At 38.6% G+C, this 27,904-nt stretch overlaps 1 protein-coding gene across 2 annotated transcripts in view; it reads right to left on the reverse strand.

Moving 5' to 3' along the window:
* Positions 1–27,904, reverse strand: part of OSBPL10 (oxysterol binding protein like 10) — a 116,694-nt gene that overhangs the window by 32,940 nt on the left and 55,850 nt on the right. The window contains exons 5-6 of one of the 2 annotated variants that reach the window (XM_030445542.1): positions 15,809–16,019; positions 5,550–5,701 (exon numbers count right to left, since the gene is read on the reverse strand). In XM_030445542.1, the coding sequence (XP_030301402.1) occupies positions 5,550–5,701; positions 15,809–16,019 (363 nt within the window). Of the gene's footprint in view, positions 1–5,549; positions 5,705–15,808; positions 16,020–27,904 lie in introns of both variants that reach the window. The other variant, XM_030445541.1, reaches the window with a different exon arrangement.

Consider the following 27,904-nt stretch of genomic DNA (forward strand, 5'->3'; position numbering starts at 1 on the left):
TTGACACAGATTTATGTCAAGAACAAAAAGGAAATAGGAAACACCAGGAACAATTTATACGAGGAAACAATCCACAGTCCTGCTGAGATACAGAGACACAAGGGAATATCAAATGAGAAATAATTTTTTGTCTCTAGCTTAGTTTCCAGAATTGCAGGAGCACTTTCAGAATTCTTAGCATCTCTTACACATTCTGTAATAGCTCTAAAAGCTATTACAACTTCTGTAATGGATGAAGCATCACCATTTTAGAATGCATACTAAACCTACAGATAAAAAAACAACTTCAGCTTGAAAACAACTGTAACCTGAAGAAATTGCACAAAACCACAATTTTTTTAAAATTAAGAACTAAACAATTCAGTACCTCCTGTAAATAATGCAGTTCCTTCTTACAGTTAAAATCACCATGGTTCAGATCATCCAGGAAAACAAAGTGTCTTTAATGACCTGGACTTCAGTGCCCTTGCAGTCACCACCACAATTAAAACCTGGTTTATCAGAGTAAGATAATCAGAGCTAAAGCCTCAATCCTACAGAGCTAAAACTTCAATCCTATTAAGAAGACACTTCAATATGGAGCAAGTGTACAGTTTCTCATGTGCACAAACAAGGGAAAGTTAGGGACAGGAAAGCAGGACGGAAAGAATCAGCTGTCACAGTATTTTAAGGCATAAAAATCACATGAAGAGAGCTAAATCAAAGATGTAGTTACAGCATGGTTTTTTGCAAGGCTTCTTAACTAAATTGTTAGATCAAAAGAAAACTGTGCCTTCCCTCTCAGGTCTTGCATAAAGCAGCTTGTTTCCAATTTGTATTTGGCTGCCAGGGGACACATTTGGCCTGCAGTTACACTTTGTCGGCTCAGAGGGGAATTCTGACACCCAAAATAACAGGGAGTTGAACTGAAACAGTAGCTCACACATGGAAGTGATTGCCACCTTGATTCTACTTAGGCACCAATGTTTATTACAAGTTCATTTACTATGAGACTCAGTATTTTAAAACTAATCTATTTCAGCATTTCCTGAAAGGAACTTCAAAATTAGAAACCCTTAAGTGATGGAAGCAGGGTCTCAGTCACTGCAGACTGAACACTAAACACAGTTCACGTCTCAGCTCTGAAGAGTGCATTCTGGCATATTCCACATTAAGTCTGTTAAGGAAAAAGCCCTAAATACCACCATGAAATTCTTAAATAGCTTATGCAAAAAAGTCCAAAGTGGTTCACTAAGGCATGCACAAAAGGTATTTTACATTAACTCACATCATATGAAGAATAGTTTTGTTCAGCTCAGCCCTTAGTCCTGTTTCCACTTGATGTTTTCAGAAGACATACCAAACAAATCCTAAAAAGGAAACTAACTGACACATGGAAACTTATATCTCCCCCAAAAGTATGAAAAATAAAGACAAAGATGCTTTATCTGGAATTTAAAAGTCAGGTGTTACTTCTTGCAGAGAAGATAACAGGCTTTAACTTCATGCTATCCTATATAATGACCCTAAAAGAAAACTTAAGTGGGAAGACAAAACAGCAACATTAAGAAAAGAGATGCTAAAATAGGCAAGGAACACACACAAAAAAATAATCTCTGATACAAAAATGCATTTTCTGAACTTGTTTAAGTATTATCTTAAATTATCTCCCTGCATTTGGAAGCAAGAAACACCCTAAATAACAAAAGGAAGTAAACACCAACACAGTACTTTAGGAGAAGATTTTGTATCTGCTACATTATTTCATCAGGGGAGCAACTGAATTCCTGAAGCCCTGACAGTGTGACAGACCAAAAAGAAAGGGGTTTTTCTATAGTTATCTGGCATCAAAACTCAACTCCGGAACTTACTATATCCCACAAGAATGCTTATGTATTTGAATAAAACTGCACCAGATGAGCCTTGTTATTCCAGAGGAGAATTATAAAGACCTTTGCTTCTTTATAAACATATTAAAAAACACGGCAGAGAACAAGTAATTGTTTTTTTTAATGATGCTGCCTAATGCACTGCTGCAAAGTGTCTACATGCTGTGCTGAGAATTACCACAGCTATCACTAAACACGTTCAGCCACTTGGTCATGCTGCCAGGATCCTGCTGCCACTGGCAGCCTGCGAGATGGGAAAGATTCCTCAGCAGCCATTCCTACCCCCTCCACAACGTAACAAACATCTCTGTTTGGTTTTTAAAGTCACTGCTGATCCAGGTACCTAAAATTATCTTTCCCTTATAAATAACATTCTGTAATGTAAGCAGCTGAGTCGGCTGTTCCTCAAGGGTAGCAATTTAATGGCTTTTTCTATTTCAGATTACAGGTCAATTCACAATTTGTTTGGTTGGTACGTCTCCTGATGTTTCTGAGTTTTAGCCAAAAAGCTCTTTCCCATTCCTTTAGGGTATAGCCTCAGAGTAAGAGATAAGAGGTTATATCATAAAAAGTAGAGATTTTTTTAAAAATAAAAATCTAAGCCCAGTCAAAGAACAAATTTGGATTAATTTTGTAGCACTGATAGAGGAAACAGCACTCTCTTCACATAAATTCTATAAAAGCAAGGCTTACTTCTTTTGGCAGGTATATTTTCAAAGATGAGTCCCATTAATAAACTACCAACTTCTTCAGAAATTAACATCATCCAGTGCCTAATGGGGGTTGTTTGTTTTCTTAAAAAATAAAATCATTTAGATAAATAAGCTTCATTTGAATGACATTTGTGTGTTCTTCTTTTCTACAAATAAAAGAAGCTACCAGATAAATAAATACAGAAATCAGGGCCTTTGGTGTCAAAAATTTTCAAGCAAGGACATTTTTTCATTCTCTGATGATGCCAGCAGTTTTTCATCTTGATGAAACAAGTGTGATGATTTGTAGTTGCCTTTATGTATAATTACACATACTAAGTAATTAGCACAGCCAGTGCTTTTATATCTTCAAGCCAAGCATAGGCTCCTGCTTCGGACAGAAAACAGGCCAGAATATATTTAAAAATATGCTTAAATACTGCTGGGTAAAGTGTGTTAAGCAAACACCTTTGGCAGTTCTGGGAGGTGCAAGATGTCACCTCCTGGGTGACTAAATGGCTCAGACAGCATTCTCATCAGGGCAACAGGTTGGTCAAAAGATTTTTCTCTTATTCAAAGCCTGTTCTCCCTCCCTCCCTTCTCAAGTCACAGGGAACTCCAGCTTCCTGCTGGAGCTGGCTCAGCTTGGACAGCTGGGCAGAATCTAGGAAAACTTCACCTCCTCTCCCAGAAAAGGATCTGCTCAGAGCAGCCAAGAGGTGCAGCCTCTGTAACAGGGAATGACAACTTCCTTGATATGAAGGCAAAGACCAAAACACAAAACCTCCAACTTCCATTAAGATAAAATGTTTACCTCTCCCACAGCTCAGGTTTTGTGCTTGAGCTTGCCAATGGGGCACGGATTTCTTGATCAAAACTATCAAAACTAAAAAAATCTATCAGCTACAGTTAAAAGAGCACTTCAAACTGGGAGTCAACAATGTCAGCCTCAGACAACACAAAGCACATAAGGAAAGGGAAAATGCAGGTTCAGAAAGAGCTTCCAGGAATGAAGCCTGATTCAGGCCACCTTCTTCAGGCAAACCCAAATTTCTGCTTAATAAACTATACTATGTAATAAAAATTACATGCATGATTCATCTGCTTCTTGTTGTTCCACCAGTTCACAGACTTCCACTTATTGCTTGTAAAAAAAAAAAAATCAGATGTTTATAATTTAAAAATCTTTTGTTGTTTGTTTTGGGGTTTTTTTGTTTGTTTGTTTGCATTTGTTTGCCTGGTTTTTGGTTGGTTGGTTTGTTTCTGTTTCTAGACCCTTTTCAACTGCCAGAGCCCCCAAGGTCTCCAAAATGCAGCTGATTTCAGGAAGACTGTGCACAAAGCACTACGGATTCTGTACTACAAACAGTGCTATGCTCCCTTGCTTATTTCCATCTCTTCAAGGGTACTCTCTTGTCAGTAAATCATGAAGTCCACAAGCAAAGCAGTACCTCAAGCCACACACACAACTCAGTACATTTCTCTCACTCACAACTGAAAAGGAAGAAAGAAGACTTTAAAAAAAAAGGTAATTTAAAGTCAGTCATAAATGGCTCAACTCAACTGTAAAATTATACCCTGAGATGAGTTAAATCGGCTGCTGCTTTTTATGTTCTTGCTGCAAAGGCCATGCTTCCACACCTCATTTGGTTTTACCAGGTGGTCAGGAATAAAAACATCCAAAAAACCCTAATGAAACAAATTACAGTGTATCAGTCAGCAAAGCAGTAACTCTCAAAACAAGGTTCTTAAATACCCTCCTTGAAGTAAAAAAAACCCACAAAAACACACCACAAAAAAACCAACCCACAAAACAAAACACCACTAAAAGAACTGCAAAATTACATGACTTCATAATAAAAAACAGCTAATTTAAACATTGTGATTAATGGACATTAAGAGTAACAGAATTTGACATTACTTTTCTAAGGACAGATCTGGACCAGGACTAGAGTAACACATAACATTTGAAAAAAATAAAATAAAATCTGGTTTTGCCTTGGATTTTTTTAACTATATTCAATTCAAGATCCTACAAAAGAACTGCAAAAACACACAGCTTTATTGATGGCTCCAGCCATTATACATTTTATTAAAGGCAATATAATTCAATTTAAGCCACCGCAATTGCCAAAGAACATTCACTAGTAGAAAAGGCTTTCTTCAGCTCTCTCAAAAACTTCTTCCCAGATCTCCAGGCCTCAGGTGCTCCAGGTGCCCTACAATCTGTGAGGTCTCAGAGTGAAGTGTTTTCCTGGTGGGCAGCATGGGAAACCGAAGCAGAGAGCAGAAGCTGGAGAGGTTTGGCATGGTGAGAGACTTTTCAGTGCATGAGATGCCTGAGACGCAGCTGTGAGCCTCCTCAAAGAGCCGGTGCTTCAGAACTGCCCTTTACCAAGTAAATGCCACAAAAGCAGAGATCAACAGGCTGGTGTAGGATTTTATGGACAAGATCTGTCCATAACCACTTAGCAGGAAAAGGGGTCAGAAAACTAAATAGAGTATCTCAACGCAAGACTAGTCAGCAATACACAAGAGACACCCAAGAGGAAACAGCAACGTGGTAGAACAGGTAGAAAACAAATGTTGTGGTCTCAGTGTCTCCCATCTACCTCAAAGCACCATAAAAAAGAATCAGCTTTTTTTTTTTTTTTCTATCACCAGAAGATAGAAATGCATACTGACCATCTGTGAAATGGTTTTACTAATAGAAGAGACTATGCTTGCCATAGTCTGCTGTCTCTGTCCAAAAAATATCAGAGAGCAAAAGCACACACAAATATTGTCAGATATTTTTCTAATTTTCAGAGTGCACTTTTGCATGAAACATAGCACTTTTACAACTAATTTCAAACAAATAACATACTATTTTAAAAAAGGGCAGTAAGTCATTAAAATAAAAGTATCCACCGTCATACACGGTTTGCATTTAGCCAGTGTCAGGTGTCAGATAAAGCATAAAAGGTCTGTAGAGACCTAGCTTGCTTACCTCTGTATTTGGTTGTAGTGCCTGTCCATCCTGGGCTGCAGATGGTACTACTGCCCACGTTATGTTGGCACTAGCAGATGATAAGGAGCTGAGGGCACCATTTTTCAGTTGCTCTGTGGAGTGAGACTTGGGCCCAGGCCATCCCAGGATACCTTCTGAAGCAGAAAATGGGTGTCAGCTTAAAAGAGACAGATTGCAGATTTCTTCTATTCATCTCACCATTTCACTGGTATCTCTTTTCTGCTTCCATGCACAGTTTTCCTTTAGTAACAAAAATACTCTAGGATCTTCTATGCCAGTCTGTGATAAATATTTTTTTTAAAGTCAATGAAGGAAGATTTTAAAATGTTACTCCTACCACCAGATAGAGTTATACATAAAGAGCATACAATCTGATACATCTCAGTAGTTAAGTATTCTCATCCAGTATTTTAATAATTATGAAGTAATCCAAGTTATTCTTGATACAGTGCAGGTGCCAGCATGTGCCACATCTTATAAATATGAATAAGCACCAGAAGGGGGAGGAATTACGTAGCTTTTGCATCAGCCCTGAGGCCAAAGACTAGTTCAGGTAACATGCTCTCCATGCTTCCATTTCTTCTTTCTGAAATCAGTTTTAAGTTTAGCAGCTCTATTGCTTTTCTGTCTGTACTATGAAAAGCTTTTTCTAGATTAAGTGCTAAAATGCTTTACTGGTCCCAAGACCACAGTTTAGAGAAATACACATTAAGTAGGAATCAAGGAGAACTAGACATCAGAATAACCCTTATTTTTTGGGGGGGGAACCATTATTTCCAGGTTGTGCCAGTATTTAAGGATGCCAAGACAGAAAGAATGTTCAGCTAAGGTGACTAATCAGCTAAGGTGACTATAGTTGTTCCCCCCTTACTGCTCTAAAACATAATATTAACATGCAAATCAGTAGCCCTTAGCATAGGGCTTAAACTTCAGCTATTAATTACACGCTGCTATAAAATGCAGAGATACGATAAGAAAATTGCAGCTCTTCAGTCATTACCATAATTCATATATGAAAATACAATTAGTGTCACAGGGAGGATCTCCTCCTCTCATCACAGACCATTTTTTTTTAAGATGACCCCAATCAACACAAAGTACATTAAGGAACATGTAATTTCTTCTCTCCATATCAACAGGGGTTACCAGGGCTTCCCAATTAAAGTAAATGGTTTGATCTGGTGAGGTAATGCTGAGTACGAACATATTAACGCTTACATTATTTAAAAATGGGCCACAAATTCTATAGCTGACCTCTTAGCAAATTCTAAACGTAAAATAATTACACAACATGCCTCTCATTTAAAATGGCACTGTTATGATGTCTTCAGGTCTACTTAGAGTGATTTCATGGCACTGTTTTGTTGAAGAAAGCATAAGCAGATAGTTAAGTATAAAATTGTTTTCAAAGATCCGAGTAACCAACAGGGGAAAAAAATCCAGTGTATATTTCACAGAATTACTCAAATTTCCCATCACCAAGGGAAGAACCATCTCCATGGTTCTGCTATGAGGCTACATACTGATAAGCTTTTTAGGTTTTGCTGACTTTGAGGACAATGCCAGTAGATATTTTAAGTCCCAGCCAAATTATGCTAACAATGTGAAAGAAAATGCAAGCACCAAACAAGAAAACATTTCCTTGGACTGGCTCTAGTCATTGGTCCAACTCATCAGGAAGCCAAAATCTGCCCCCATGCCAAAGATGGGGTCAAATCAACACACAATGTTGGTGTACATGGCAGGGAATGAGGAGCTCAGTGACTGTAGTGACATCGCTTGCTCCCCAGGTCCTGAGCAGTTTGCTGCTAGAAACAAAGGATAAACTCAGATCCCCCCAAACAAGTCCTGATTCAGAAGATAATCTGAAGACTGTTTTGGTGGATCCAAAATGGATTGTCCCTGCATAGGAGGCATGCCATCAGCATCTACAACAGAACTTAATGGGAAAATTTCAAACAAAAATATTGGCTCCTTGGAGGGAATTCACATGCCTCTAAACCATTAAATCATTTTAGTTAGTTGATTTTGAAGACCAAAAAAAAAAAAAAAAAAAGAATAAACTTGTTTCCCTTTTTAATAGCCATAAAGGTTTTTAGAGAGCATTGTCATGGTTTAGGCCCAGCTGGTATCAGGAAGGAGAAAATCTACCTTAAGGCTCATTAATCAAGACAAGGATAGGGAGGTTTTCATTCCCCAGTTAGAGTAATGGACAAAAACCAGACAAGTTCAACTTGAGAAGATAAAAAAACCTAATTTAATCTACAAGGAGAAAGAGAAAACATGGACAGACCTTATTACCGTCCAGTCCACCCCTCCCTTCTTCCCAGGCCCAGATCTCTTCACTCTTCTCTCCCCCTCAGGGCACAGGGAGGGGCAGGGGGGGTTTAGGGTCAGTTCCCCACACGCTGTTTCTGCCACTCCTTCCTCCTCAGGGGGAGGACTCCTCACCCCCTTCCCCTGCTCCAACGCGGGGTCCCTCTCATGGCAGAGAGTCCTTCAGGAACCCCTGGGCCATGAGTCCCTCCCACAGGTGCAGTCCCTCAGGAACTGCTCCAGCCCGGGCTGCACACAGAGTCACGGCTGCTGTGGGAGCAGTCACCTTCCCTGACACGGGGACCTCCACGGCTTCAGATCCACATCCGACCCTCTCCATGATCCCGCACAGGGCACGGCTCCATGGCTGCCCATCCGTGACACTTCAGGGGCCACAAATCCATGTTTACCCCACCATGGTCCTTCAGGGACTGCTCCACTGTGCTCCTCCATGGGCTGCAGGGGCACAGCGGCCATCTCACCATGGGCTGTGGGGAAATCCCCGCTCGGGCACCTTTCCCCCTCCTTCCTCACTGACCTTGGTGTCTTTTCCCTCTGGCATTTCTCTCTCACTTCACGTTCTACCATGCTCCGCAAGTCCTTTTTTTATATATTTCTTTTATTCCTTATATCTTGCAGTTTCATTTCCCTTTCCTAAGTATGTCACTCACAGAGGCCCATCCAGCCTTCCATGCCTACCTTGGGCACAGGTGGGGCAGGGATTGGGACGGGGGAGCTTCCAGCATCTTCTCACAGAAGCCACCCCTATGCCCCCCCTGGCTTCCAAAACACCACTGCACTAACCCAAGACAAGCATGCCCATGCTCCTGCCTCTTCATTACTTTACAGTAACAAATCTCAAGCTATTTTTCTGCTTCTCCCTGTCAAACAGCTGAATATTGAATTACTGCTGCTATTTTCCTATTACAGAGACTAAAAAAAAATATAAAAATTGAACTAACTTCTCTTTCAATGTTTGAAAGTAAGTCATCTGATCATTTCTTTGGACTACCCATTTTCTCTCTGAACACACAATTTATTTTGGCCTTCAGTGTGCAAAAAAAATATTTTTTTTTAATTAAATTTCTGAAAATAAACAAGAAAAAGCTTTCACTTCAATAAACATATTGCTTTAGGGTAAATTTTAAGTGTGAAGATTTACTTCACCATCACATATTTTTAAAAACACTACACTAGTTTTCCTCTTCAGTACTAACACACCATGCAAAGACTAATTCAGTTTTCTCCATGTATATGGACACTCTCTTGAAGAAACAGAATCAGTCAGAATTATGCAAGTATGTTTTTCCACCTGTCTCAAGGGCAATGATTCCCTCACAAAACATCAGATCTTGTCAGATTAATCAATTTTTAAGCAGATCTTAACAACACATTAGGACCTAGCCAATACCAATAGGATGGCAAGAGTGTGGATGGCAAGATCCAAAGGATAAAGCACATCAGCTTTCTCACCACATCTACATATAAAAAAAAAAAATAACATCAAATTGTGTTTGCCTGCAACTTGACTACTTTGCGGAAGAGGCATATGAAATAAAAGATATTAATCATATGGCAAGGAACTTAAATAAATAAAATGTCAGCTCTCTGAAGAAGTTGAGAAACTTCAAAAGCTTTGAAGTTTCATCAGGGAATCTTTGATGATCTTGATAATCTAAAAATCTTATTCTGAGATGTCAGCATTCTTGTATGACCCCATGGGAGTTGCTGTATACATAACATAGCAGCTTCTTTAACTTCTTCAGGCAAAAGCAAAGTAGAAAGAGAGAACTCAGATATATTCTTAAAATCTACTAAGATGAGCAAACAATCTCTATGTAGAAAGTGACAGGACACAACAACATGGCTCTTACTTCACTCACATGATCACTTGTACATGAAAAACTCTCACCTGCACTAGTAAAAATTACTCTTACCAGAAAATAGTAAAGGCAGTTATTGTTTGTCCCATACCAAATCAAATTATTTTTTATTGGAATCTACTCTCCACAAGCTAAGCTGCCAGCCTGTAAATAACTTGATGCATTTTAATGGAGCTGCCATCTTTGCCACTTATGGCACTCTAAATTTTCTATGCCAACTTAATTCCTGTTCTTTTAAAGGCTTGAAGGAGAAAGAAAGAAGATATAAAGACTACTTCATGAGAAAGTTTGGAGAAACTCTGAAACTCTTCAGAGCTGGAGAAGAGTAAGATGAAACTGCTGTCACTGTTTTGTTTTTAAGCCAGATTTTTGCAGTGTTCTGTCACAACTGAAGACATCTGACAGAAAGGTAAACTCAATTCTTTGACTTAGAATTTCACAGTTCTAAAGAAACTCTCCAAAAAGACAAACACAAATTAAATAAAAGCGCTCACGTGTACACAGAAGCATTCATATTTACACAGCTATTTTAGTATTTGCTTTAAGACTATGCAAAGCACTACACTAATTAAAATAAAACATCTGTTTCTGCAGTAAACTGTGCAAAAACTAAAAAGGAAATTCCAAATACACGGCTAGAAAAATCAGCCAGATCTGTTCTACCTGCACAGTGTTGGTTCTCTGATTCCAAGAGTGAAAACCCAAATGTGATTCCTCTGAAAGTTCATTGCACTTGTAAACACTAAGTGACAGTTCTTAAAAAAAACACCCCAAAATTAGTTTTTTTCCTTTTTCACTGTAACACTGATTTCCACAGTGATGAACAGGCAGCAGATAAATGCACTAAGGCACAGGAGAATGCTTCTACATGAGTACAGCATCCTGATACAACCGGCTCTCCTTTCTCTATAGCAATGCTGCAGTTCATAAAACCCCACCTATTTCAGATGGCACAACAGGCTGTATCCCACACAAATGCCACTAGAGAAAAGTGTTTCCTCCTCACAGATGCATGCAGCAGGAGGGAGGGAAGTTCTTCTCAAAGCCAAGGTTCACAGGAGATTTTTCACTTAAGCAATGGTAATTTTCTTTTGTTGGTTATGATTTTCTGCATGTCTGATGTCCCTTCAAACTATGTTTTTGCATGATGAGTAATGCCTGAAATATGCTTAACACCTACTTCATAATTCTATAGCAAAAACCTTTCTATTTTTAAGTCCTCTGGTCTTGGTTTTCCTGGAACAATTGTAAACTAACTTTTACTGGTAAAACTCTTACAATATACTGTAACAAATATCCCCTTAATTCAATGGTAGGCCTTGAGGAGAAACCAAGATTAGATCTGGATTCCTTCCCCTGCCAGAGAGGGATGTGACAGTTTTGCTTCTCCACTGAACCCTACAGTAGGCTAAACCAGCAACAGCACATAGCATCTGCTTTTCAGATTTCTCGCACTTGCTAATGCTGTGCAGAGACTAAAAAATAACATTATCTTCCAAAGAAAGAAGAATATATAAGGAATACTGCATTAGCATTTAGATAGAAGAGCAAATTGTTTTGGTTATTCTCAACAGAAGCAACTCTTGTGACGTTGTATTTAAGGGAGAGCTGACTGAACATCCCGAATTTAATAAATTACACCAGTAACAAAGAATATGTTCTCTCCTGTTCCTCACCCTTCCCTGCCCACAAGCCTTGGGAGGGATGGTATGGGGGGGTTGGGGAAAGGGGAGGGGGAGTTAAGCAAAGAAGAGAACTCCTCATTTTTCTCCTCTCCTGCCATCTCAGCCGCAGGAGTTGTCATTTGTAGTTGTCAGTCCCTAATTGTCATTTGTAGAAAAATTGAAAGCATCTAGATTTTGTCTTTCCTGTTCATTTATTTTCTCCAATAAGGAGGCAATCGAGTATCTGCTACAACAAAGTTCACATACTCCCCACCCCCAACTCCAGAATACTCTTCAATCCATTTGCTGCCATGGAAGCCAAAATAAGCAGCATTTGCACACTTCAGAAAATCCATAGGGAGGATGAGTTTGGGTTTAGTTTTTAGAAATCCTCAGAACAAAGAAACATTCTACTTTTCACTTTGGAAAAATGGGCAAGTGTGAAACAGCAAAATATAGGAGAGAATTCCTATCAGGGAGATGCTTTATTCAGTAAATGAATGGCTGCTGTCAAATGCAGGCTAAAAGAACAGATCTATCTGTGCAGGCTGCTACTACGAGACAGGATTCTGTCTGCTGAAACACTGGAAAAGAAAAAAAAACCCAAAAAACCCACCATGAAATGAACAGATTTACAACACAACTTAAGCTGGTAAAGCTACTTTAAAACAAACATTCAAGTCTGCTCTGTTAGCAGTTTGGGAAGGAAGGCTGTTAACTATGGTAATAGTAAATAGGCTCTACAGATACTCTTCTGCCAAAAGCTGCAGGGGGAAAAAAAATAACACTAAACATTTTCAAATCTGAAGGGAAGAAATGTGGTTTCTTCACCACATTTTTATTTGAAAAGGCACCTATTCCCTGTCCATGCCAAATGAACTCAGGCTTGTCACAACACACTTAATTGATAAGCACGGACAGGTGACATTCTTGGCCAGTAAGAAAATCCTCCACACTTTTCTCCCTCCTACAAAAAAACCAAAAATCATAAACCCAAAGATGCTTGTATAGATGCAATCCCTCATCCTCAACTCACCATATGTAGCCAAAATGGTCAGCTACCAATATCCTTCTCCAGTGTGTTTTTCAATGAAATTTTTTTAAAATCCTACAAATAATTTAACGAGTGATCAATGTGTGTATCTTTAGTAACAACAGCTAGAAATTAATTTGACATTACTTTGATGCAAAAGTAGAATTACAGTATTTTAAAGACAATCACAAAAAAACTTCCTTGAAGCTTTAGGGTAGAAATAAAACTAATAATTGACTACCTTTCATCACAAGATTGAACACTTCAATTTAATCATGTCGGCTTGTAAGCTTGAGGTCTAACACTGACAACTCATGAGAAACATGGAAATGAAGAGAAAGAATCATGACAAAAGTTGCCATGAAATACTTACAGTTAAGACCTACAGAATCCTAGATTCTGGCTAAGATTCCACTTCATTTTCTACTCACATTAGTGGAATCAAAGCAATAAAAATATTTACATCAAAAGCAAGGAGAGCTTGAGACTTTTTTTTTCCATTTAAAACAATATAGGTCCGTAAATCCATTTAAAATGGCTACTATTTAATTCTAATCTTCACACGTGCATTCCATAAGTAGTAGGTCAGAAAATCTCAGTCACTTCAAATCCTTGCTTTAAAAGCAGTAATACTGCAACACCTACAACACACGAAGGAGAAATCATCAATCCTTGAGTAATTTGGCCATGAAGACTTCAAGGACACAGGCAGAGCAAAGATAGAGAGAAAGCAGATGTGTATCTCCTTTTCAGGCTGTTCTCCCTCTTTATGGCATAGTACTGAGAGCTTTAGATGCTGAAGAAAGGTAAACTCAAGGTTTAAGTTCAAATCACCAAAGCTAAGTCATTGATTATTTCTCACATTTCACATGAGCAGAAGTGTGCTGCACTGCCAGACTGGGCTGCTCTCGTGTACTGTGGGCTAGAAGCAAGAAATTAAGTTAAATTCCTATCTTGTCTCTCTACAAAATTGTGGGGATCCTGCCCCACAGTGGCTACGAGCATCTGGGACACCATGCAGAAGCTAACGAGATAGCACTGGGAGGAAAACATTTGGTAATTAATTGCACAGGGCCATCACCTCTTGTAGAAAAGGTGTTTGAGACTTCCTATTAGAGGAACAGATTGCTTTTACACTAGCAAAGAGATATTTTCATCAGACAGCATCAAGAGATAACAGTAAAGGTCATCTTTCGGTTGTGCCTTCTGGGTATGAAACTAAAAAAAAAAAATCACCTGGAGGACAAAGAATCAAAATGAAATCTATCATTTCTCGTAATTAAAGTATGCTAGAGGATTACTTAAAAGGCATTAGTCCGATTAGGCAGGAGTTTATGCAGCCTTGATGACTCTGAAACTCTACCAACTCAGCAGAAACATTAAGTCTATTAAAGTATGCCTGGACAAAGATTAAGTGTTCAGGAGGACCAGTAATCAAGACTTTTAGGCCAGGTTCTTTCAGGCAGCTGTGTTGTATAATAAGGCCTTGAGGAAAAGGAGAGGGGGAGGGAAAAAAAAAAGAAAAGAAAAAAAGCCAATGCATTTCACAGACTCTCAGTCAGGGAAAGGAGAGTAAATATTTCAGCAGCTTTTAGCTTTTTTTTTTCTTTTTTTTAAATTGCAAGACAAAGAATAAGCACACATGCATGGTAAAGAATTAACTATTAGCATCCAGATTCTCACAGATTCACCAATGATGCTTGTGTGAACTTGTAATACAGAATTTTGATTCCTAAAAGAATTCTTTTAAACATTTAAAGTATTAGGATGAACAAAAACATTTATTAAATTTTATCAAGTACTTCATAGTTGTGGCATTCCACTGTTTTTCAAAAAATATGGGATTTCCTTTAACCAATAACTATTTTCTCTGTTCTTGTGCACAGATCCTCAAAAATCATCATCAAGTCAAAATACAGGCACTAATTTAACAGATTATTTGGACACAGATTCAAGGACATGAGCAACTCAAACCATCTATGTCTGACAGTTCACTTAGATCACATGGACATGAAAAACAACCTTCAGGGACTTTGGAACTACAAAGTCTTTTCTCTGAAGGATGCTTTTCATCTTTATTCCAAACCACTCTCTTTTGAAATGGTATTATATTAAAAAAAATCAGTTAAATGCATTTTATTGTTACTATTTAGATATGTGCAAGGGGTTTTGCATTTTCTACAAGAAAACCAGCACACAGAAAACAAGAAAAAAAATTTTTTACTTATGTTCCTTTATGAAATATATCAGAAAAGCTACGATATACCACAATACAAGTGTCAACATTTTCACAGGTTTTTTCCAAGAACCCTTTTTACATCATTTGCTCGCTTCTCAGCTGCCCTCACATTTCTGTTCTACCCACAATGGGAATTCTTCAGAGGGCTTCCTAACTAACTGTCTCAGCAACCCTGAGGGCATATCCTGCCCTGTCGTAAACCTGCTGTAAGTAAGGACAAGTTGGGGGAGGATGTTGCTAAAGCACTTCAAAAAACATAAAGAGCCCATTTCTGCTGCTGTTGCTCCTCTCATATTAGGTCCTGATCCTGCTCTTAGACTAGGCAGGGCAGTTTGTGCATGAACACTGGCCACCTTTTTTAGAAAGCTAAAGGTCCAACTTCCAGTGTTACAGACAGAGATGCAGAACTGGGTGAACGGAAAAAACTGAACTACGTAGGGACTGAGGTTTGTGCCAGCAGAGCTCAATGAAGAATCACGCTGTTTGACATTTTAAATCTGCCACAGTTTTTTGGAGTTTTTGTTTGGTTTTGGTTTAGTTAGTTAGTTTCTTTTTTAAATAGCAGCATGGAGAACTCTTTCCAGATTTAAAGAAAACCATACACTGGAATAAATCTGCCTTAACAGCATCCTTCAATGTAGAAAACTAGAAATATGATTTTCAGTATGACATTGCATAATATAACAATTATTTTTATTTAAAAAATTAAATCTGTATTGTTATTTCAATCTAAAAAAAAAAGCCACCACCAAAAACCTAAACAAACAAGCAGATTCTGCCTTGACGTTAAGAATACAGGCTTATCTACCCAATCCCCATGCCTCCCCTGTTTTCTCTCTTCCTCTCTTCAGAACCTAATTTCCCTGAGAAGACTTGATACAACTTCTTTTCCTCCTCTCTTTTGATTTAAATAGATTTTGCATCTTTTTTTTTTTTTTTTTTTTTGGCAAAAAAGGGAAATTGTAATACCTGAGGCTATAGCGCTGTTACAAGCTGCCCACCTCCATTTGCCTCTCAGAGGAATGGTTAATTTTGCTTACATCAGGAGCATAATAAAGAACCCCATGGCACATAAAGTGATACTCAAGAGAGCTTGTGCTCACCTGATGACAGTGTCCTGTTATGATGCTGGCCCACTTGGTGCATGCTTTGCTGTAACAGAGTCAGGCATTCTCCAAGGCAGCTCAGGGTGGCAGCAGAGGTAGCTTTTAAAAGCAGCAAGTCCTGATCCAAGGCAGAAAGGGGCCCAGAACTTGGGAGAGCTTCAATGGCTTGTACAAGATTCTTCTGTTGTACCTCAACTTGGCTCATGATCTGTAAAGGTCCAAAAACATCTGCTGTCACAGGAAATATGACTATGTAACTGTTGAATTCTTATGGGTGACTAAATGTGAAGAACTACCACAAATGAATGTTAATGTTCTGATCCAAACATACCGTATACTTACCTACAAAAACGAAGGGCTTGAGACCATCAAAGGCCTGTAAAAATGTCAAGACTACGTTAGAGAGAACAGTCTCTTAAAACAGAAGGCTCACAGTAGGTTTAATAGTGTCACTTTCTGCAAGTCTTTGTAAGGAGAGGTATGAAAACGCTACTTCCTTCTCCATTATTTATTTAGGCTTAGATTTTCTTTCTTCTGCATGTAAGCTCAGACACCCAAAGAAGCTACACTGTCCCTACTCCTCCCTTCCTACATAAAACTTCTGACTGTAGTTTAAAAATGGACATTTTTCATTTCTGAAGCATCAATAAGGAATTATTTTTACTAAAAAAGGTAACATAAAAGCTTTCATACATTAGCATAGGATACAACATAGACTAATTATTCACTATCAAATATGAGTAACAGCTGTCAAGGAGAAAGTTAATCTGTTTGTAGATTCATCCAGGTGAAGATAAAATGCGTGCTTGTATAGCAGATAAAAACAAAGTTATTTGAGCAAGCTGTTCTTTAAAGAAATTCCAAAATACTTCCTGAAGCCAAAAGAAAAAGCAGATGTTTAGAACTTTTCTTTCCAGTTTTACAGCCTGTACAAAATGACGCATGAAAATGACAAGCCTCTTTTCTTACTTACCTCATAAAAAACTTATTGTAAAACTTCAAATGTTCATACTTGGTTATCCAAAGCTTTCCAATAGAAGTGACTAAAAGCTTTACAAGCAACCAAGATTCAAGATCTATTTGTCCAAGTTACTATACCGTAAAAAATGTATTGTTATGAATGTCATTACTTTTTTACTATTTTTATTATATTGTCAAATTATGGTGTGCTTCCTGTAGCCTCTTTATGCTGTGGTAACAGACTTATTAATTCATGTTGAGTGCACTGAAAATCAAGAAAGGAAACTGAACTCAAAGATACAAATAATCATCCAAATAAACAAAGAAGTTAGACTAGAATTAAGTTAAAAGATGTTGCAAGGTTCATAAGAAAATATAGCTAAATGCTTTGCTGAAGGTTACAATAATGAGATTTTAATACTCAATATTTCAAACAGAGGCCAAAGCTTCAGTGGAAGCCACAGTCAATTCCAATTCCCTTTGGCAGAAAAGCAGCTCAGTCAGAAGGTGACACAGACCCCAGGGAACTGCTGGTGCTCTGCTTTGGGAAGCCATCTATCCTGTAACTGAGCTCCACAGCACAGACAGAGGGCTGCTTCAAAGCTAAAACAAAACCAAGAGCAATGCAAGCACACACATGTAAATATTTCTCCCTCGGGAAAGAGAACTTAGGGAGGGAAACTGAAGGAACAGCTAGAAGATCATCTCTGTGGAAGACTGCACAATATAATTGCATGGAGAAATGCTTCCTTTCTTTTCCCACTGTGAATGGAAGTTTCTATTCTAAAGAGTCACTGAAGAACTCTGTGGCAAAAAGGGAAGGAAATAACCAATATTATTGAAATAAGTGAACTTTTTTACATGCTCACCAGTATTTTTTTAAAGTTGTTGACAAAAAGATTTTAAAGGAGCTGAAGTGAGATTGTACTGAAAAGAGTAAAGCAAAGGACAGACACCAGGCCGTGCAGCTGCAGCAATGTCATCTGTCTTGCTTGTGGGCCTGCTTTTTGCTGTCTCAGGAAGAGAGGAAGCAGAGTTCTTGATTTATCCACTCTCTATGCTGGGTTCAGAACCACAATTACAAGCTTTGATCTTGAGAAAGTTATGATTTACCTTTCCTTCCCCAAAGTTAAATAACTTGCTTAATTTCGAGTGACTTTGTTCTTACACAGGGTTATTTCATTATCTTACAGCTCTCCATCCTCCCCATTTGCAAATAAGTTCTCAGCTTTTGACAACAGCAAAGACTATTTGCCCCTGTCTCCTCACCAACTCTTAACCCACTTCTCTTTCCATTCTTCTTTCAGCTTTGGCATCCTCTCTTCACCTTCAAATAGCTTCTCATAACATGCTGAATATTCCCACAAACACACTCAAGCTACAGAAATGCAACTCTGTGATAGATATGAGATAGAAAAACTGTCAGGACTGTATGTATTAAAAGGAATTATATGTGTGTATATCCAACTTGACATTTACCTAACTGCAAAATGTTTGGTAAGAGAAAGCCTCAGGCTAGGAGACCAACTCCTAGCATGGTTTGCTCCTTTCTCTGTCTCCAGCCCACAAGCAGACAACACTGTTTTCCCCATCAACACCTTTGCTGAAGCTCAAAGGAGATGCAGTTCTTGTAGGCTGCCAGAAATTCTGATATTGTCTTGTGGTAGGCTGATGTTGGCACCAGGTGCCTGCCAAGGCACTCTATCACTCCAGTCCTCAGCTGGACAGAGGTAGAAACAATATGAGGAAAGGCTTGTATGTCAAGTTAAGAACAGGGAAAGATCACTCACCAATGACCGTCACAAGCAAAAGACACTCGACTTGGGGAAATTAATTTATTACAAATCAAAATCAGAATACAGTAACGAGTAAATAAAACCCAAACCTTAAAACACTTCCCTCCCCACCCCTCCATTATTCCCAGGCACAACTTCTCTCCTCATTTCTCTACCTCCTCCCTTCAAGTGGTGCAAGGGGAGAGGTAATGGGGGTTGCAGTCAGTGTGTCACACTGTTTCTGCTGTTTCTGCCTCCTCAGGCTCTTCCCCTGTTTCAGCATGTGGTCCCCTCCCAGGGGAGACAGTCCTCCATAAACCTCTCCAGTTTGTGTCCTTTCTGCAGGGTACAGTCCTTCAGGAAGCAGGATGGGTCCTCCACGGTGTCCTGAGCCCTGCCAAAAAACCCACTCCAGCATGGGCTCCTCTCTCCACAGCACGTCCTGCTGGAAGCCTGCTCCAGCATGGGCTTCCTATGGGATCACAGATTCCTTTAGTCATATCCACCTGCTCTGGTGCCAGGTCCTTGACAGGCTGCATGTGGGTATCTCCTCCACCCTTAACCTCCATGGGCTGCAGGGGAACCTCTCTTCCAGTGCCAAGACCACCTCCTCCCTCTCCTTCTTCATTGACCTTGGTGTCTGCAGAGTTGTTTCTCTCACATACTCTCAACACCTCTCTAAGCTGCACTTGCAGGGGTTTTTTTTGCCCTTCTGAAGTATGTTTTCACAGAAGCACTACCACCACTTCTCATTGGCTGTTTCAACCAGTGGCAGATTCATCTTGGAGCTTGGCATTGGTTCTACTGTACATGGGGAAAGATACCAGCATCTTCTCAAAGAACCCACTTCTGTAGCCCCCCCCTTGCTACCAAAACCTGCCACCAATACAGTTCTTCAGAATAACACTATCCTCCAAGAAACCTGCCATCCAATGACACCCTCACAGAAGACTGAATGCAATGGAAATCATCTCTGATGTTTCCCTCAGTGGATCATCTGCTCTCTAACTGCTTGCTCCAAAACAGCTGATTCACAGCTGCTCTTGCTGCCTGCTTCCTCCCTCCTCTTCCTGGCTGATCTTAAAATCTTGTGTGCTTGCTTTCCCTGCTTGCCACAGCAACTGCTAAATACTCCTTCACAGCAGGAACTGCACCTCCTCAATCTTCCTGTTGTGAAAGCATTGCCAACCACGATGTGAGGGACTGAGGCTACAGAACAAGACCCCAAACAAAGGGGTAAGTAGAATTTACTCTGCTGGCAGAGTCACTCAGTGACTCAGCCACACAGTGTGTGAAAGAGAGGCAGAAAAAAAGCTATAAGGTACTTTAGAAGTGACAAGACACAGGTTTCAGATGTAATACGAAGAACATTCTGTGATACATTAAACAAGCTAAGATTAGCTGCTAAAATTAAGAAATGTAATGAAAAATGGAGGTGTTATTTTCTGTGCTAAATGAAACAATTACAGTGATTCAATATTCTTGTTATAATACTAAATGACATATAAATCTTAACAAGAAGAGAAACCTTACAAAACCTGAATGTAATTTTTTTTATTTAAGACTTCAATTTGTTTCTGAAGCTAGAGAGAGATACAGACATATTCCAAATTTTTATATATTTTTCTTCTCATCCTGAAACAAAGATAGGTAGAAATTTCAAAGGAAGAAAACTGAATAGCCACACCTAAATTGAAGAACATAGAACGGCTTTTGACATTATTTTAATCACAGTAGAAATGCTTTGTTATCCAGACTCCAGGACTAGTAGGCCTAAGTCTGTCTGTCCAGCCAACACGTGTGTTATGATAATCAGAACATCTTTTCTTCTGGAATTACTGATCCTACAGGATTTCACCCAACTAGCTCAATGCATCACAACAACCTAAAGCAAACACCAGCCTTAAGCCATCTACATAACTACCCAATCCACAGATGTCTCAGGGGCATCTTCCAAGACAGTCATTTCAAGCTCCCTGAAGCAAAGGAAGAACGACATCAGCCATCATTACCTCAAAGAGCAAGCAGATATTCTCCCTTTGTCATAAAAGCCATCTGGAAGGGGCCAAGGAAATAAGCACCATCACCAATCCTGTCTTTATATATAACAATTTAAATACTTCAGATCTTCCTGTCCTTCTTTTAGAACACAAAACCCAAAGAAGGATCTTCACACATCTCCAGCCACACTCAGATACATACATGAGCAATTTAATTTTTAACACTGCATTTTCCTTTTCTGGTTTTGATCTTCACACATATTGAATCCTTTTATAGTAGGCGCTAAGATACTCTGTAGCAAAAAATTCAGAACACTTCAGAGAAAAAGGAAAAATACTCTTTTAGTGCTGAGAACCCACGGAAAAATTGTATGGTTGAGCTCCTTTGTGATGTGTTAGCAATCATTCAAAGAGACATTCAGCTCCATCAGTTAATAACTCTTTTTTGCTGCTGTAGTATTCCCTGCTCACTGCCACCAGCAGCACATTGTCTGCCTACTCATCTCTAAGCAATTCCTCTGAAAGATTTAATGCAATGATTTTTATTTTTAAATCCTTTCCATTACTGACTGCATGTAAGTTGAAAACAATTATTAAAACCAGGAGAAAATAAACAACACAGTGCTTATAGGAAAAACAAAGCATCCATAAAAATGCACAGCTGTGTGGGATAAGCTTTAGATATTTAAATAGTAATTGAAATGCAACACGGATCCTTTCTTACAGACCCTGAGCCAAGTTGCCCTTGTTGCCCAACCTTCAAAGGATGGGAAATAGCCAGCTTGCTTCCTCAATTTTTTGGAGCTTTTTTGTTTGGTTGGTTTGACTGAGGCTTTTTTAATAATTGAGGTATTACATGAAAATGTGGTATCTCTATCATGCACACATATACACACTTTCTGGAAATATTAGTTACTTGCTTATAGACAATAGCACCAAAAGAAAAACATTTCAGAAGACACTGGGAAAGGACACAGGGAGAGATCAGCTTCACAAACCACCCTAGAGTAAGTCATGGTATGAGTCAGGACCTTGGTTCTCATGGTTAAACATGCATATACCACAGGGGGGATTGTGTTTTGTTTTGGGTGAAGCTTTTTGGAGGGGCTGTTTTTTATTTTCCTTAATATGAAGCACTGCTTTTCTTAAAAGCAAAAGCAGATGAATGACAGAAGAGAAGAAAGTCCACACACAAAAAATAAAAATGTTCTAAGCTATTGTACACCAAATACATATATTGTAAACCAAATACACTGGGTTGCCATGTAAACCTAACATATTCACCAATTCTGACCATGAGCAAAGACTCCTCTTGCAATCATCAAACACAATACAAAATGTCATATGGTAAAAATTAAAAAAGACAACCAATATATGTGGCAGTAATAGATATATATACACACACAAGCACCAAGTATATATCAAAATGTAAAGCATAGACACTTGGACCTCCAATGCCACCAAAGCAATCATACCAGTCATTAATTGTACACAATAGCTACCAATTCAGCTCAAGTTCACAATTTCCCATGCATCTTTCCCACTTTCAACTATTTATTCTGAAAAAGGAAAGAGCATAAGCACACATGCAAAAAGCTACTGTAAGTATTGTTAATTACCAGCTCAAAAGGTATACTTCTCCAATTGAGAATTCTGTCAGGTTGAGGAAACTTCTGAAAGTGCAGTTGAAGTTTTTGTTGTTTGGTTTGTTTTCTTTTTACCCAATGTAGCCCATTATTGAGTTAAGCACTTACACCTAACCACTGCAGAGCAAGAAAACTTCTGCCTTGGCTTATTTTCTGAAAAGCATTCTCATACTACTCAAGGTCACTTGCTACATGCATCTTACTACTTGACAAAAGAAATTTTCTAGTAAGGATTTATAGGCTTCTCTCTTTTCTTCAAGTAAAGTCATGTCCACAGATTTCTTTTAATGGGATTCCATCAATAGAATGCAAGCTGGGAAGCCAAAATTACAGCATAAAACTTAAATGAAAGAGCTTAACACAGAAGTTGCTGCTACAAGTACTGCAATATAGACCCTGAACCAAACCTCAAATTTTGCATTTCAGTTTTATAAGTATCTAACATAGAAACATTTGCAATACTAGATGACCATAAAGGTGCTTAGGTACCACAAGTAGCACATCTGTCCACTTTGCTTACAATAGAAACAGAACTTTTGACCAGAAAGGACCTCTCCTTGAGCTGCAGAGAGAAAGGAATTCTACACACAAAGCTTTGATTTGCATGAAGATCCACAGGAGCCTCCATGACCATTACTATGCTAATGAGAAAAAGTATTTTAAGAAAAGATCCTAGAACACCAAGTGAGATATTCTGTAAGCATCTTGGAACAACAGAACCAGATAATGACATTCATATCAGTTGTCCTTTCTTGATTAATGCTTCCCTCCCATAACAGAGAATAAGCACACAATTCTCCATTAGTGTCACCTCAGGGTAGCAGCTAGCTTGACCTCAATTATTTTAAAGAAGCAAACAATGAACAGTAAAATTGGAATGACTAGTTATATAATAGTTATTAAGGCTTAGACTCATACATCCTATCAATGAAGCTTCAAAGGAGCAAATTAATTTTCACTTGGCATGTAATTTGCAGACAGAGCTACAAAAAGTGATAGAACAAACAGAACTATACCTCTGACAATCAGGATGGCAGTAATCACCAGGGCAAATTTCTTCCTCTTTTCAGGTCTTGCCTCTTCTTTCACAATTCTATTTCTTTACTCTGAGAATGAAAATGAGCTCCCCCTGTGCCCCATCCACTATTGTGTTCTCTTTTCCCTAACCTCATAATCTTTGTTAAAGGAACAACCAAAAGACAAGTTGTTAAATACCTTCATCCTCTTGTCTAACAAAACAATATTTCCTTTGGGATTTTGTTTTGTCTCTTTGTTCCATGCCTTCTTAGGGCATGCTCTGCAAGGTGGTTCCCTTGCCAGAAAAACCTTACAGTACAGAGGAGGAAATGCCATTAGGACTGATTCTAAAAGCCAAGTCTAAGACAACGAGGAGAAAATAATGTGTGCAGGAAGCAGTCTGGCACAATTTTTTTCCTGTTCTCAGCTACTCTTTCCAATCTGCTGCTTTCATGGATGCTGCTGCTCTTCCACTGGTCACCATCAGCACCTGCAGGCTTTGAGCTCTGCAGGGACCTCAGCACAGGATTCACACTCCAGGGAGCAGCTGTTCTTTACCAACTCCTGTCACACACTTTTTAAATTGTCTAGTAAATTTATTCATGTAGTAGGCATGATCCTATGCTCTATTCTTTACACAATCAATTCATGTATCTTTAAATTCTGTAACTTAGACACGTTGCATATCTTTACTACATAGTATCATTCTATTTTGTGAAGACAGCATTCATTAATTATTTGATGGACTACAGACTTTTTATGTCTACTATCCAGTAGCCCACTAGTCACACCTCCAATCTCCCTTGCTATTGGTTGCACAGCTACAACCATCTCTCTGTACTTTGTAGGTCTGCTTACTATTGCTTTAGCTTGTAAGATTGCTGGATTTAGGGGAAGGAGGAAAAAGTGGAAAAGGGTCATGTTTGTAGATGGGTCTGGAAGCCTTCAGCATTCTCTTCCAGTACCAGAGGAAGAAAAATAACCTACCTTCCCAAGAAATACTCAGTCTGTTGCAACTCAGGAATACAGGAGGAAGATGCTCCTTTCTTGCAGTGCTTTGAAACAGGCAGAAGCTCACAAGTTACGGACCTGACCTAACTACCTGTTTTACAAAAGCAGTTCTCTGGTCAGAAGAATAAAAGACAGAATATACTTAGCCAATCTCTTTTCAAATACCAAAGAATATTATGACAGATGTAACTGTCAGCATTCTCTAGGACTTCATGCAGACACTTTGGATTTGAATGCAAATATTCCCATTCTGCCTGTCTGTCAGAATGTCCACAGTAAGTCTCTAGAAAACTCTGCATCAGTCAAACAGACACAAGAAAGAGGTTCACTAGCTCATATGCTAGTTAGTAGAGAGGATTTAGCAGTTCTGGCAGGATCCCTGAGAATGCCTCCAGAAATCTCAGCAACACAGATCACCAGCATTAGGCCAAAGAAAATCAGACTCTTCCCTTCGCTACCTCAGGAAGACTCCTTACCATGCTTTGTTATGATCAAAATTCCAGCCTTAAGGTTAGGTGCATTATTTCTGTATTCAGTCTGTCCTTCTCCTCATCTGAGAAATGAGTTACTAAAAGACAAAAAGGAAACTGGGAGAGGGCCAGAAGAGGAATTAGAAAAAAGACCTTGTGTCACGGAGAGAGACTGGAACAAAAATTTCCAGTCTTGCTAGAGGATGTTTTAGCGGACAGACGATCTTGGATTTTCTAAAGTAGAGAATGCTTTTAATCTTAATCAATACCCTGAGATATTCAGCTTCCCTTGAATGGCTTTACATTTTATGGATGAAAAACAAAAACAAGAAAACAACACTTTTTCTTGTCATCCTCCCAAAATTTGAAGTTATTCTGAGAATCCCTTCTTCCTGCTTAAGATGTGAAGGGGAGAAATGTTTTGCCTTGCAAACTGACATAAGCTTCAGGTCCTTTTCTGTGTGAAAGTTTTACAAGCAAACCAAAGTACTAAAACAGATGAGGAAAATAAAATTCCTCTGATACCATCAAGTATTTTTAGAGTATTTCATGGAGCTACGTCAGATGTCTTTAGGTGAGAAATTAAAGCTTTTTAGGTTTTTTAGCTGCCATAATACACACTCAAGTGAAAGAGCACGATACAGACAAACTGTAGCAATAAGCACTACTTTTCCCCACAAATCAGAGTGAGTGAGCTACACATTTTCTGCAAAATAATCAGTATCAATCTAGTACTAGTCATTTTGCCTCTGAAGGGAGATGTTAGTGCACCAGGGTTCATTGCAGAAGACATGATATTTTTCTTTTTTGCCTGCTGGAGCAGAGCTCCCTGTGGATACTCCACACACTTGTAGGTAATACATGACATTTGCTACCAGTATAAGGACTGTTCCAAAACACCACTAGAAAGTGCTAGGTTCCCCCATCAAGAGGTCTCTTCTTCAGCATTTGCCATGAAAGCTGCTATATTAAGCATATCCAATAATAGTCACCTACTGAAACTTACCATTTACTATCAAAATACAACTCCAGGAGATCCTGGACTCCAGGTGTTGGGATCTTGAGATAAAATCATGGAGGAGAAAAGACAAAAAAGAAGGCAATGGCTGCCGGGGTTGCTTCCCCCACCTTGAGATGCTTCCAGTGATCCAGCATCAAAAATTAGAGAAGGAAAAAGGAGGAGCTGGCAAGTTCAAGGAAATCTTGGACAGCAACTGGCTGCCATCCAGCCAAACAGGAAGAACACTTGTATTTTAAAACAGAGAGTGCAGCATTGAGAACACAGCATATAAAAATATCTTAAGGGACAGTATTCTTACACATTTTGTTATAAAAATCACCTAAAATCTGCAAGGAAAAGTCATTAGTTTTAAAGATTAAACATTGCTCATACAGAAACATTATTGTTTGTGCTTTTCTTAGCAGCAGTTTTTCTTTAGTATTTCAGAAGGATCACTTTGGTGAGTAAAAAACTATAGCACACACCCAAAAAGCATATTTTGAATATCAGCAATTAAGACATATTTGTGAATTTTAAGATTTCAAAAGAGCACCTAAAAGGTTGCTAGTCATTAAGTCAACATCAGGATCCACAGAAATTTTTAATTTACCACAATATAGCATACTATTGATAAAACCTCTTTGTCTGTTTTTACTTTGCAAGAAATCAGCTTTCAAAAGAGAAAAGGCCATGTTGCACTGAAAATAAATTACACATTTCATTTGTAGCTTCAAGGATAAGGAGGTTTCTCTCAGAATTCATGTTGCAAGAAAATGTAATTTTTTTTCTTTAAATTATTCCATTTCTTCTAGGAATATATAAACACACAATACAGACATTCATAGCAGTATTCCAACGTCTCATATAGGACTTATTCAAATTTTTGGTAGACACTTTGAGGGGTTTTTGGCTTTCCCAACAACATCTACACTTCCTTTTACTCCTCTTCCCTTACTTGTAGTGTCTGAGCATACAATCAAATTTTTTTTCCATCTTTTAAGCAACTCTTAGGTGTGCGGTATACACTGGAATGACCTTCAGTTTGAATCAAAGTACTTGTTACTTCCCCATATTACAGTGAATTCACCTCATGTTTTCTGAAAAGCATGAACTGTCACTATCAAGGCTAATTATGCCATTCCTGAGCTTTGAATCATACAAACCTTAATATCTGTGACAAAGCATTCCAACTCCACTCCTTTGAACTTCACCCCATGTCCCAGAGCTGACCATCAGCTGGTTTAAATTGACATCATTAACTTCATAGAACTGAAGAGATTCAATGTACACTACACAGTGATTTGGAGCAGTCAGTTTTACTGTAATATGAATGAACTGCATTCACATAGCAAGTTTCCCACAAATCTACGTGCTTTGTGTCTGCTGGCCTAAACCTATCAAGAAAACTGCAACTGGATAACTGGGGATCTCTGGGAGAAAAACTGCAAGCAGCCACCTCAGATCACAGAAGGTAATCATCAGAGGAACATGCAAGTAGCTAATACTGTTTCTGGATCAAGAAGGAAATACATGAAGCATAACAGAAAATTAAAATAATTAAGCAACTACAGGTATACATCTAATACCTACAGTACAAAGCTACATAAAAGTGTATGTCAAATTTAGGCAGGTATAGTTCAGTTTAGCTTGCCAGATGACGTTGCTAGCCAGCAGTGCATTAGCTATCTTCTAAAAACATATTGCCAGAAACCAGAATTGCAACCACAAAGCAGGTAAGCAGCTGCTTAGAAAGATCTTGTGTGTAACACATGCAAAGCATTCAAACTTGAAAACCAAGCATTAGAGATGGAGATCACAGTAAGAACATGTGAAAAAGCTGCTATAGATCAGGTCTTTGTTAAATAACTGATGAAAGCTATAGTGTTTGCTATTCCTATTTTTTGTAAAATTGAAGTGTTTCCTGTATTTCTTATTTTAGCATGCAGCACTTTCAGTGTTACACAAGGAGTGGAAAGTCCCTCAATAAACATGTGTGATGAGGTAAACTGAATGGTATGTTTAAAATATATCAGCCACTTCTATGCTTACTTGCTCCTGGAGGGCATTTATATAATTACTTTCTGTACTTAATATTTGAAGCTTGGCTAGCCACCTAATACTACATTGTCATTTACTACCATTGAGAACATTGAAAAATATCTTCTACTTAATTTAAATGTCATATTTAAGTGTGGGTTAACAAAATAGCCTGTG

Source organism: Calypte anna, chromosome 2, assembly GCF_003957555.1.
Source record: "Calypte anna isolate BGI_N300 chromosome 2, bCalAnn1_v1.p, whole genome shotgun sequence".
NCBI lineage: Eukaryota > Metazoa > Chordata > Aves > Apodiformes > Trochilidae > Calypte > Calypte anna.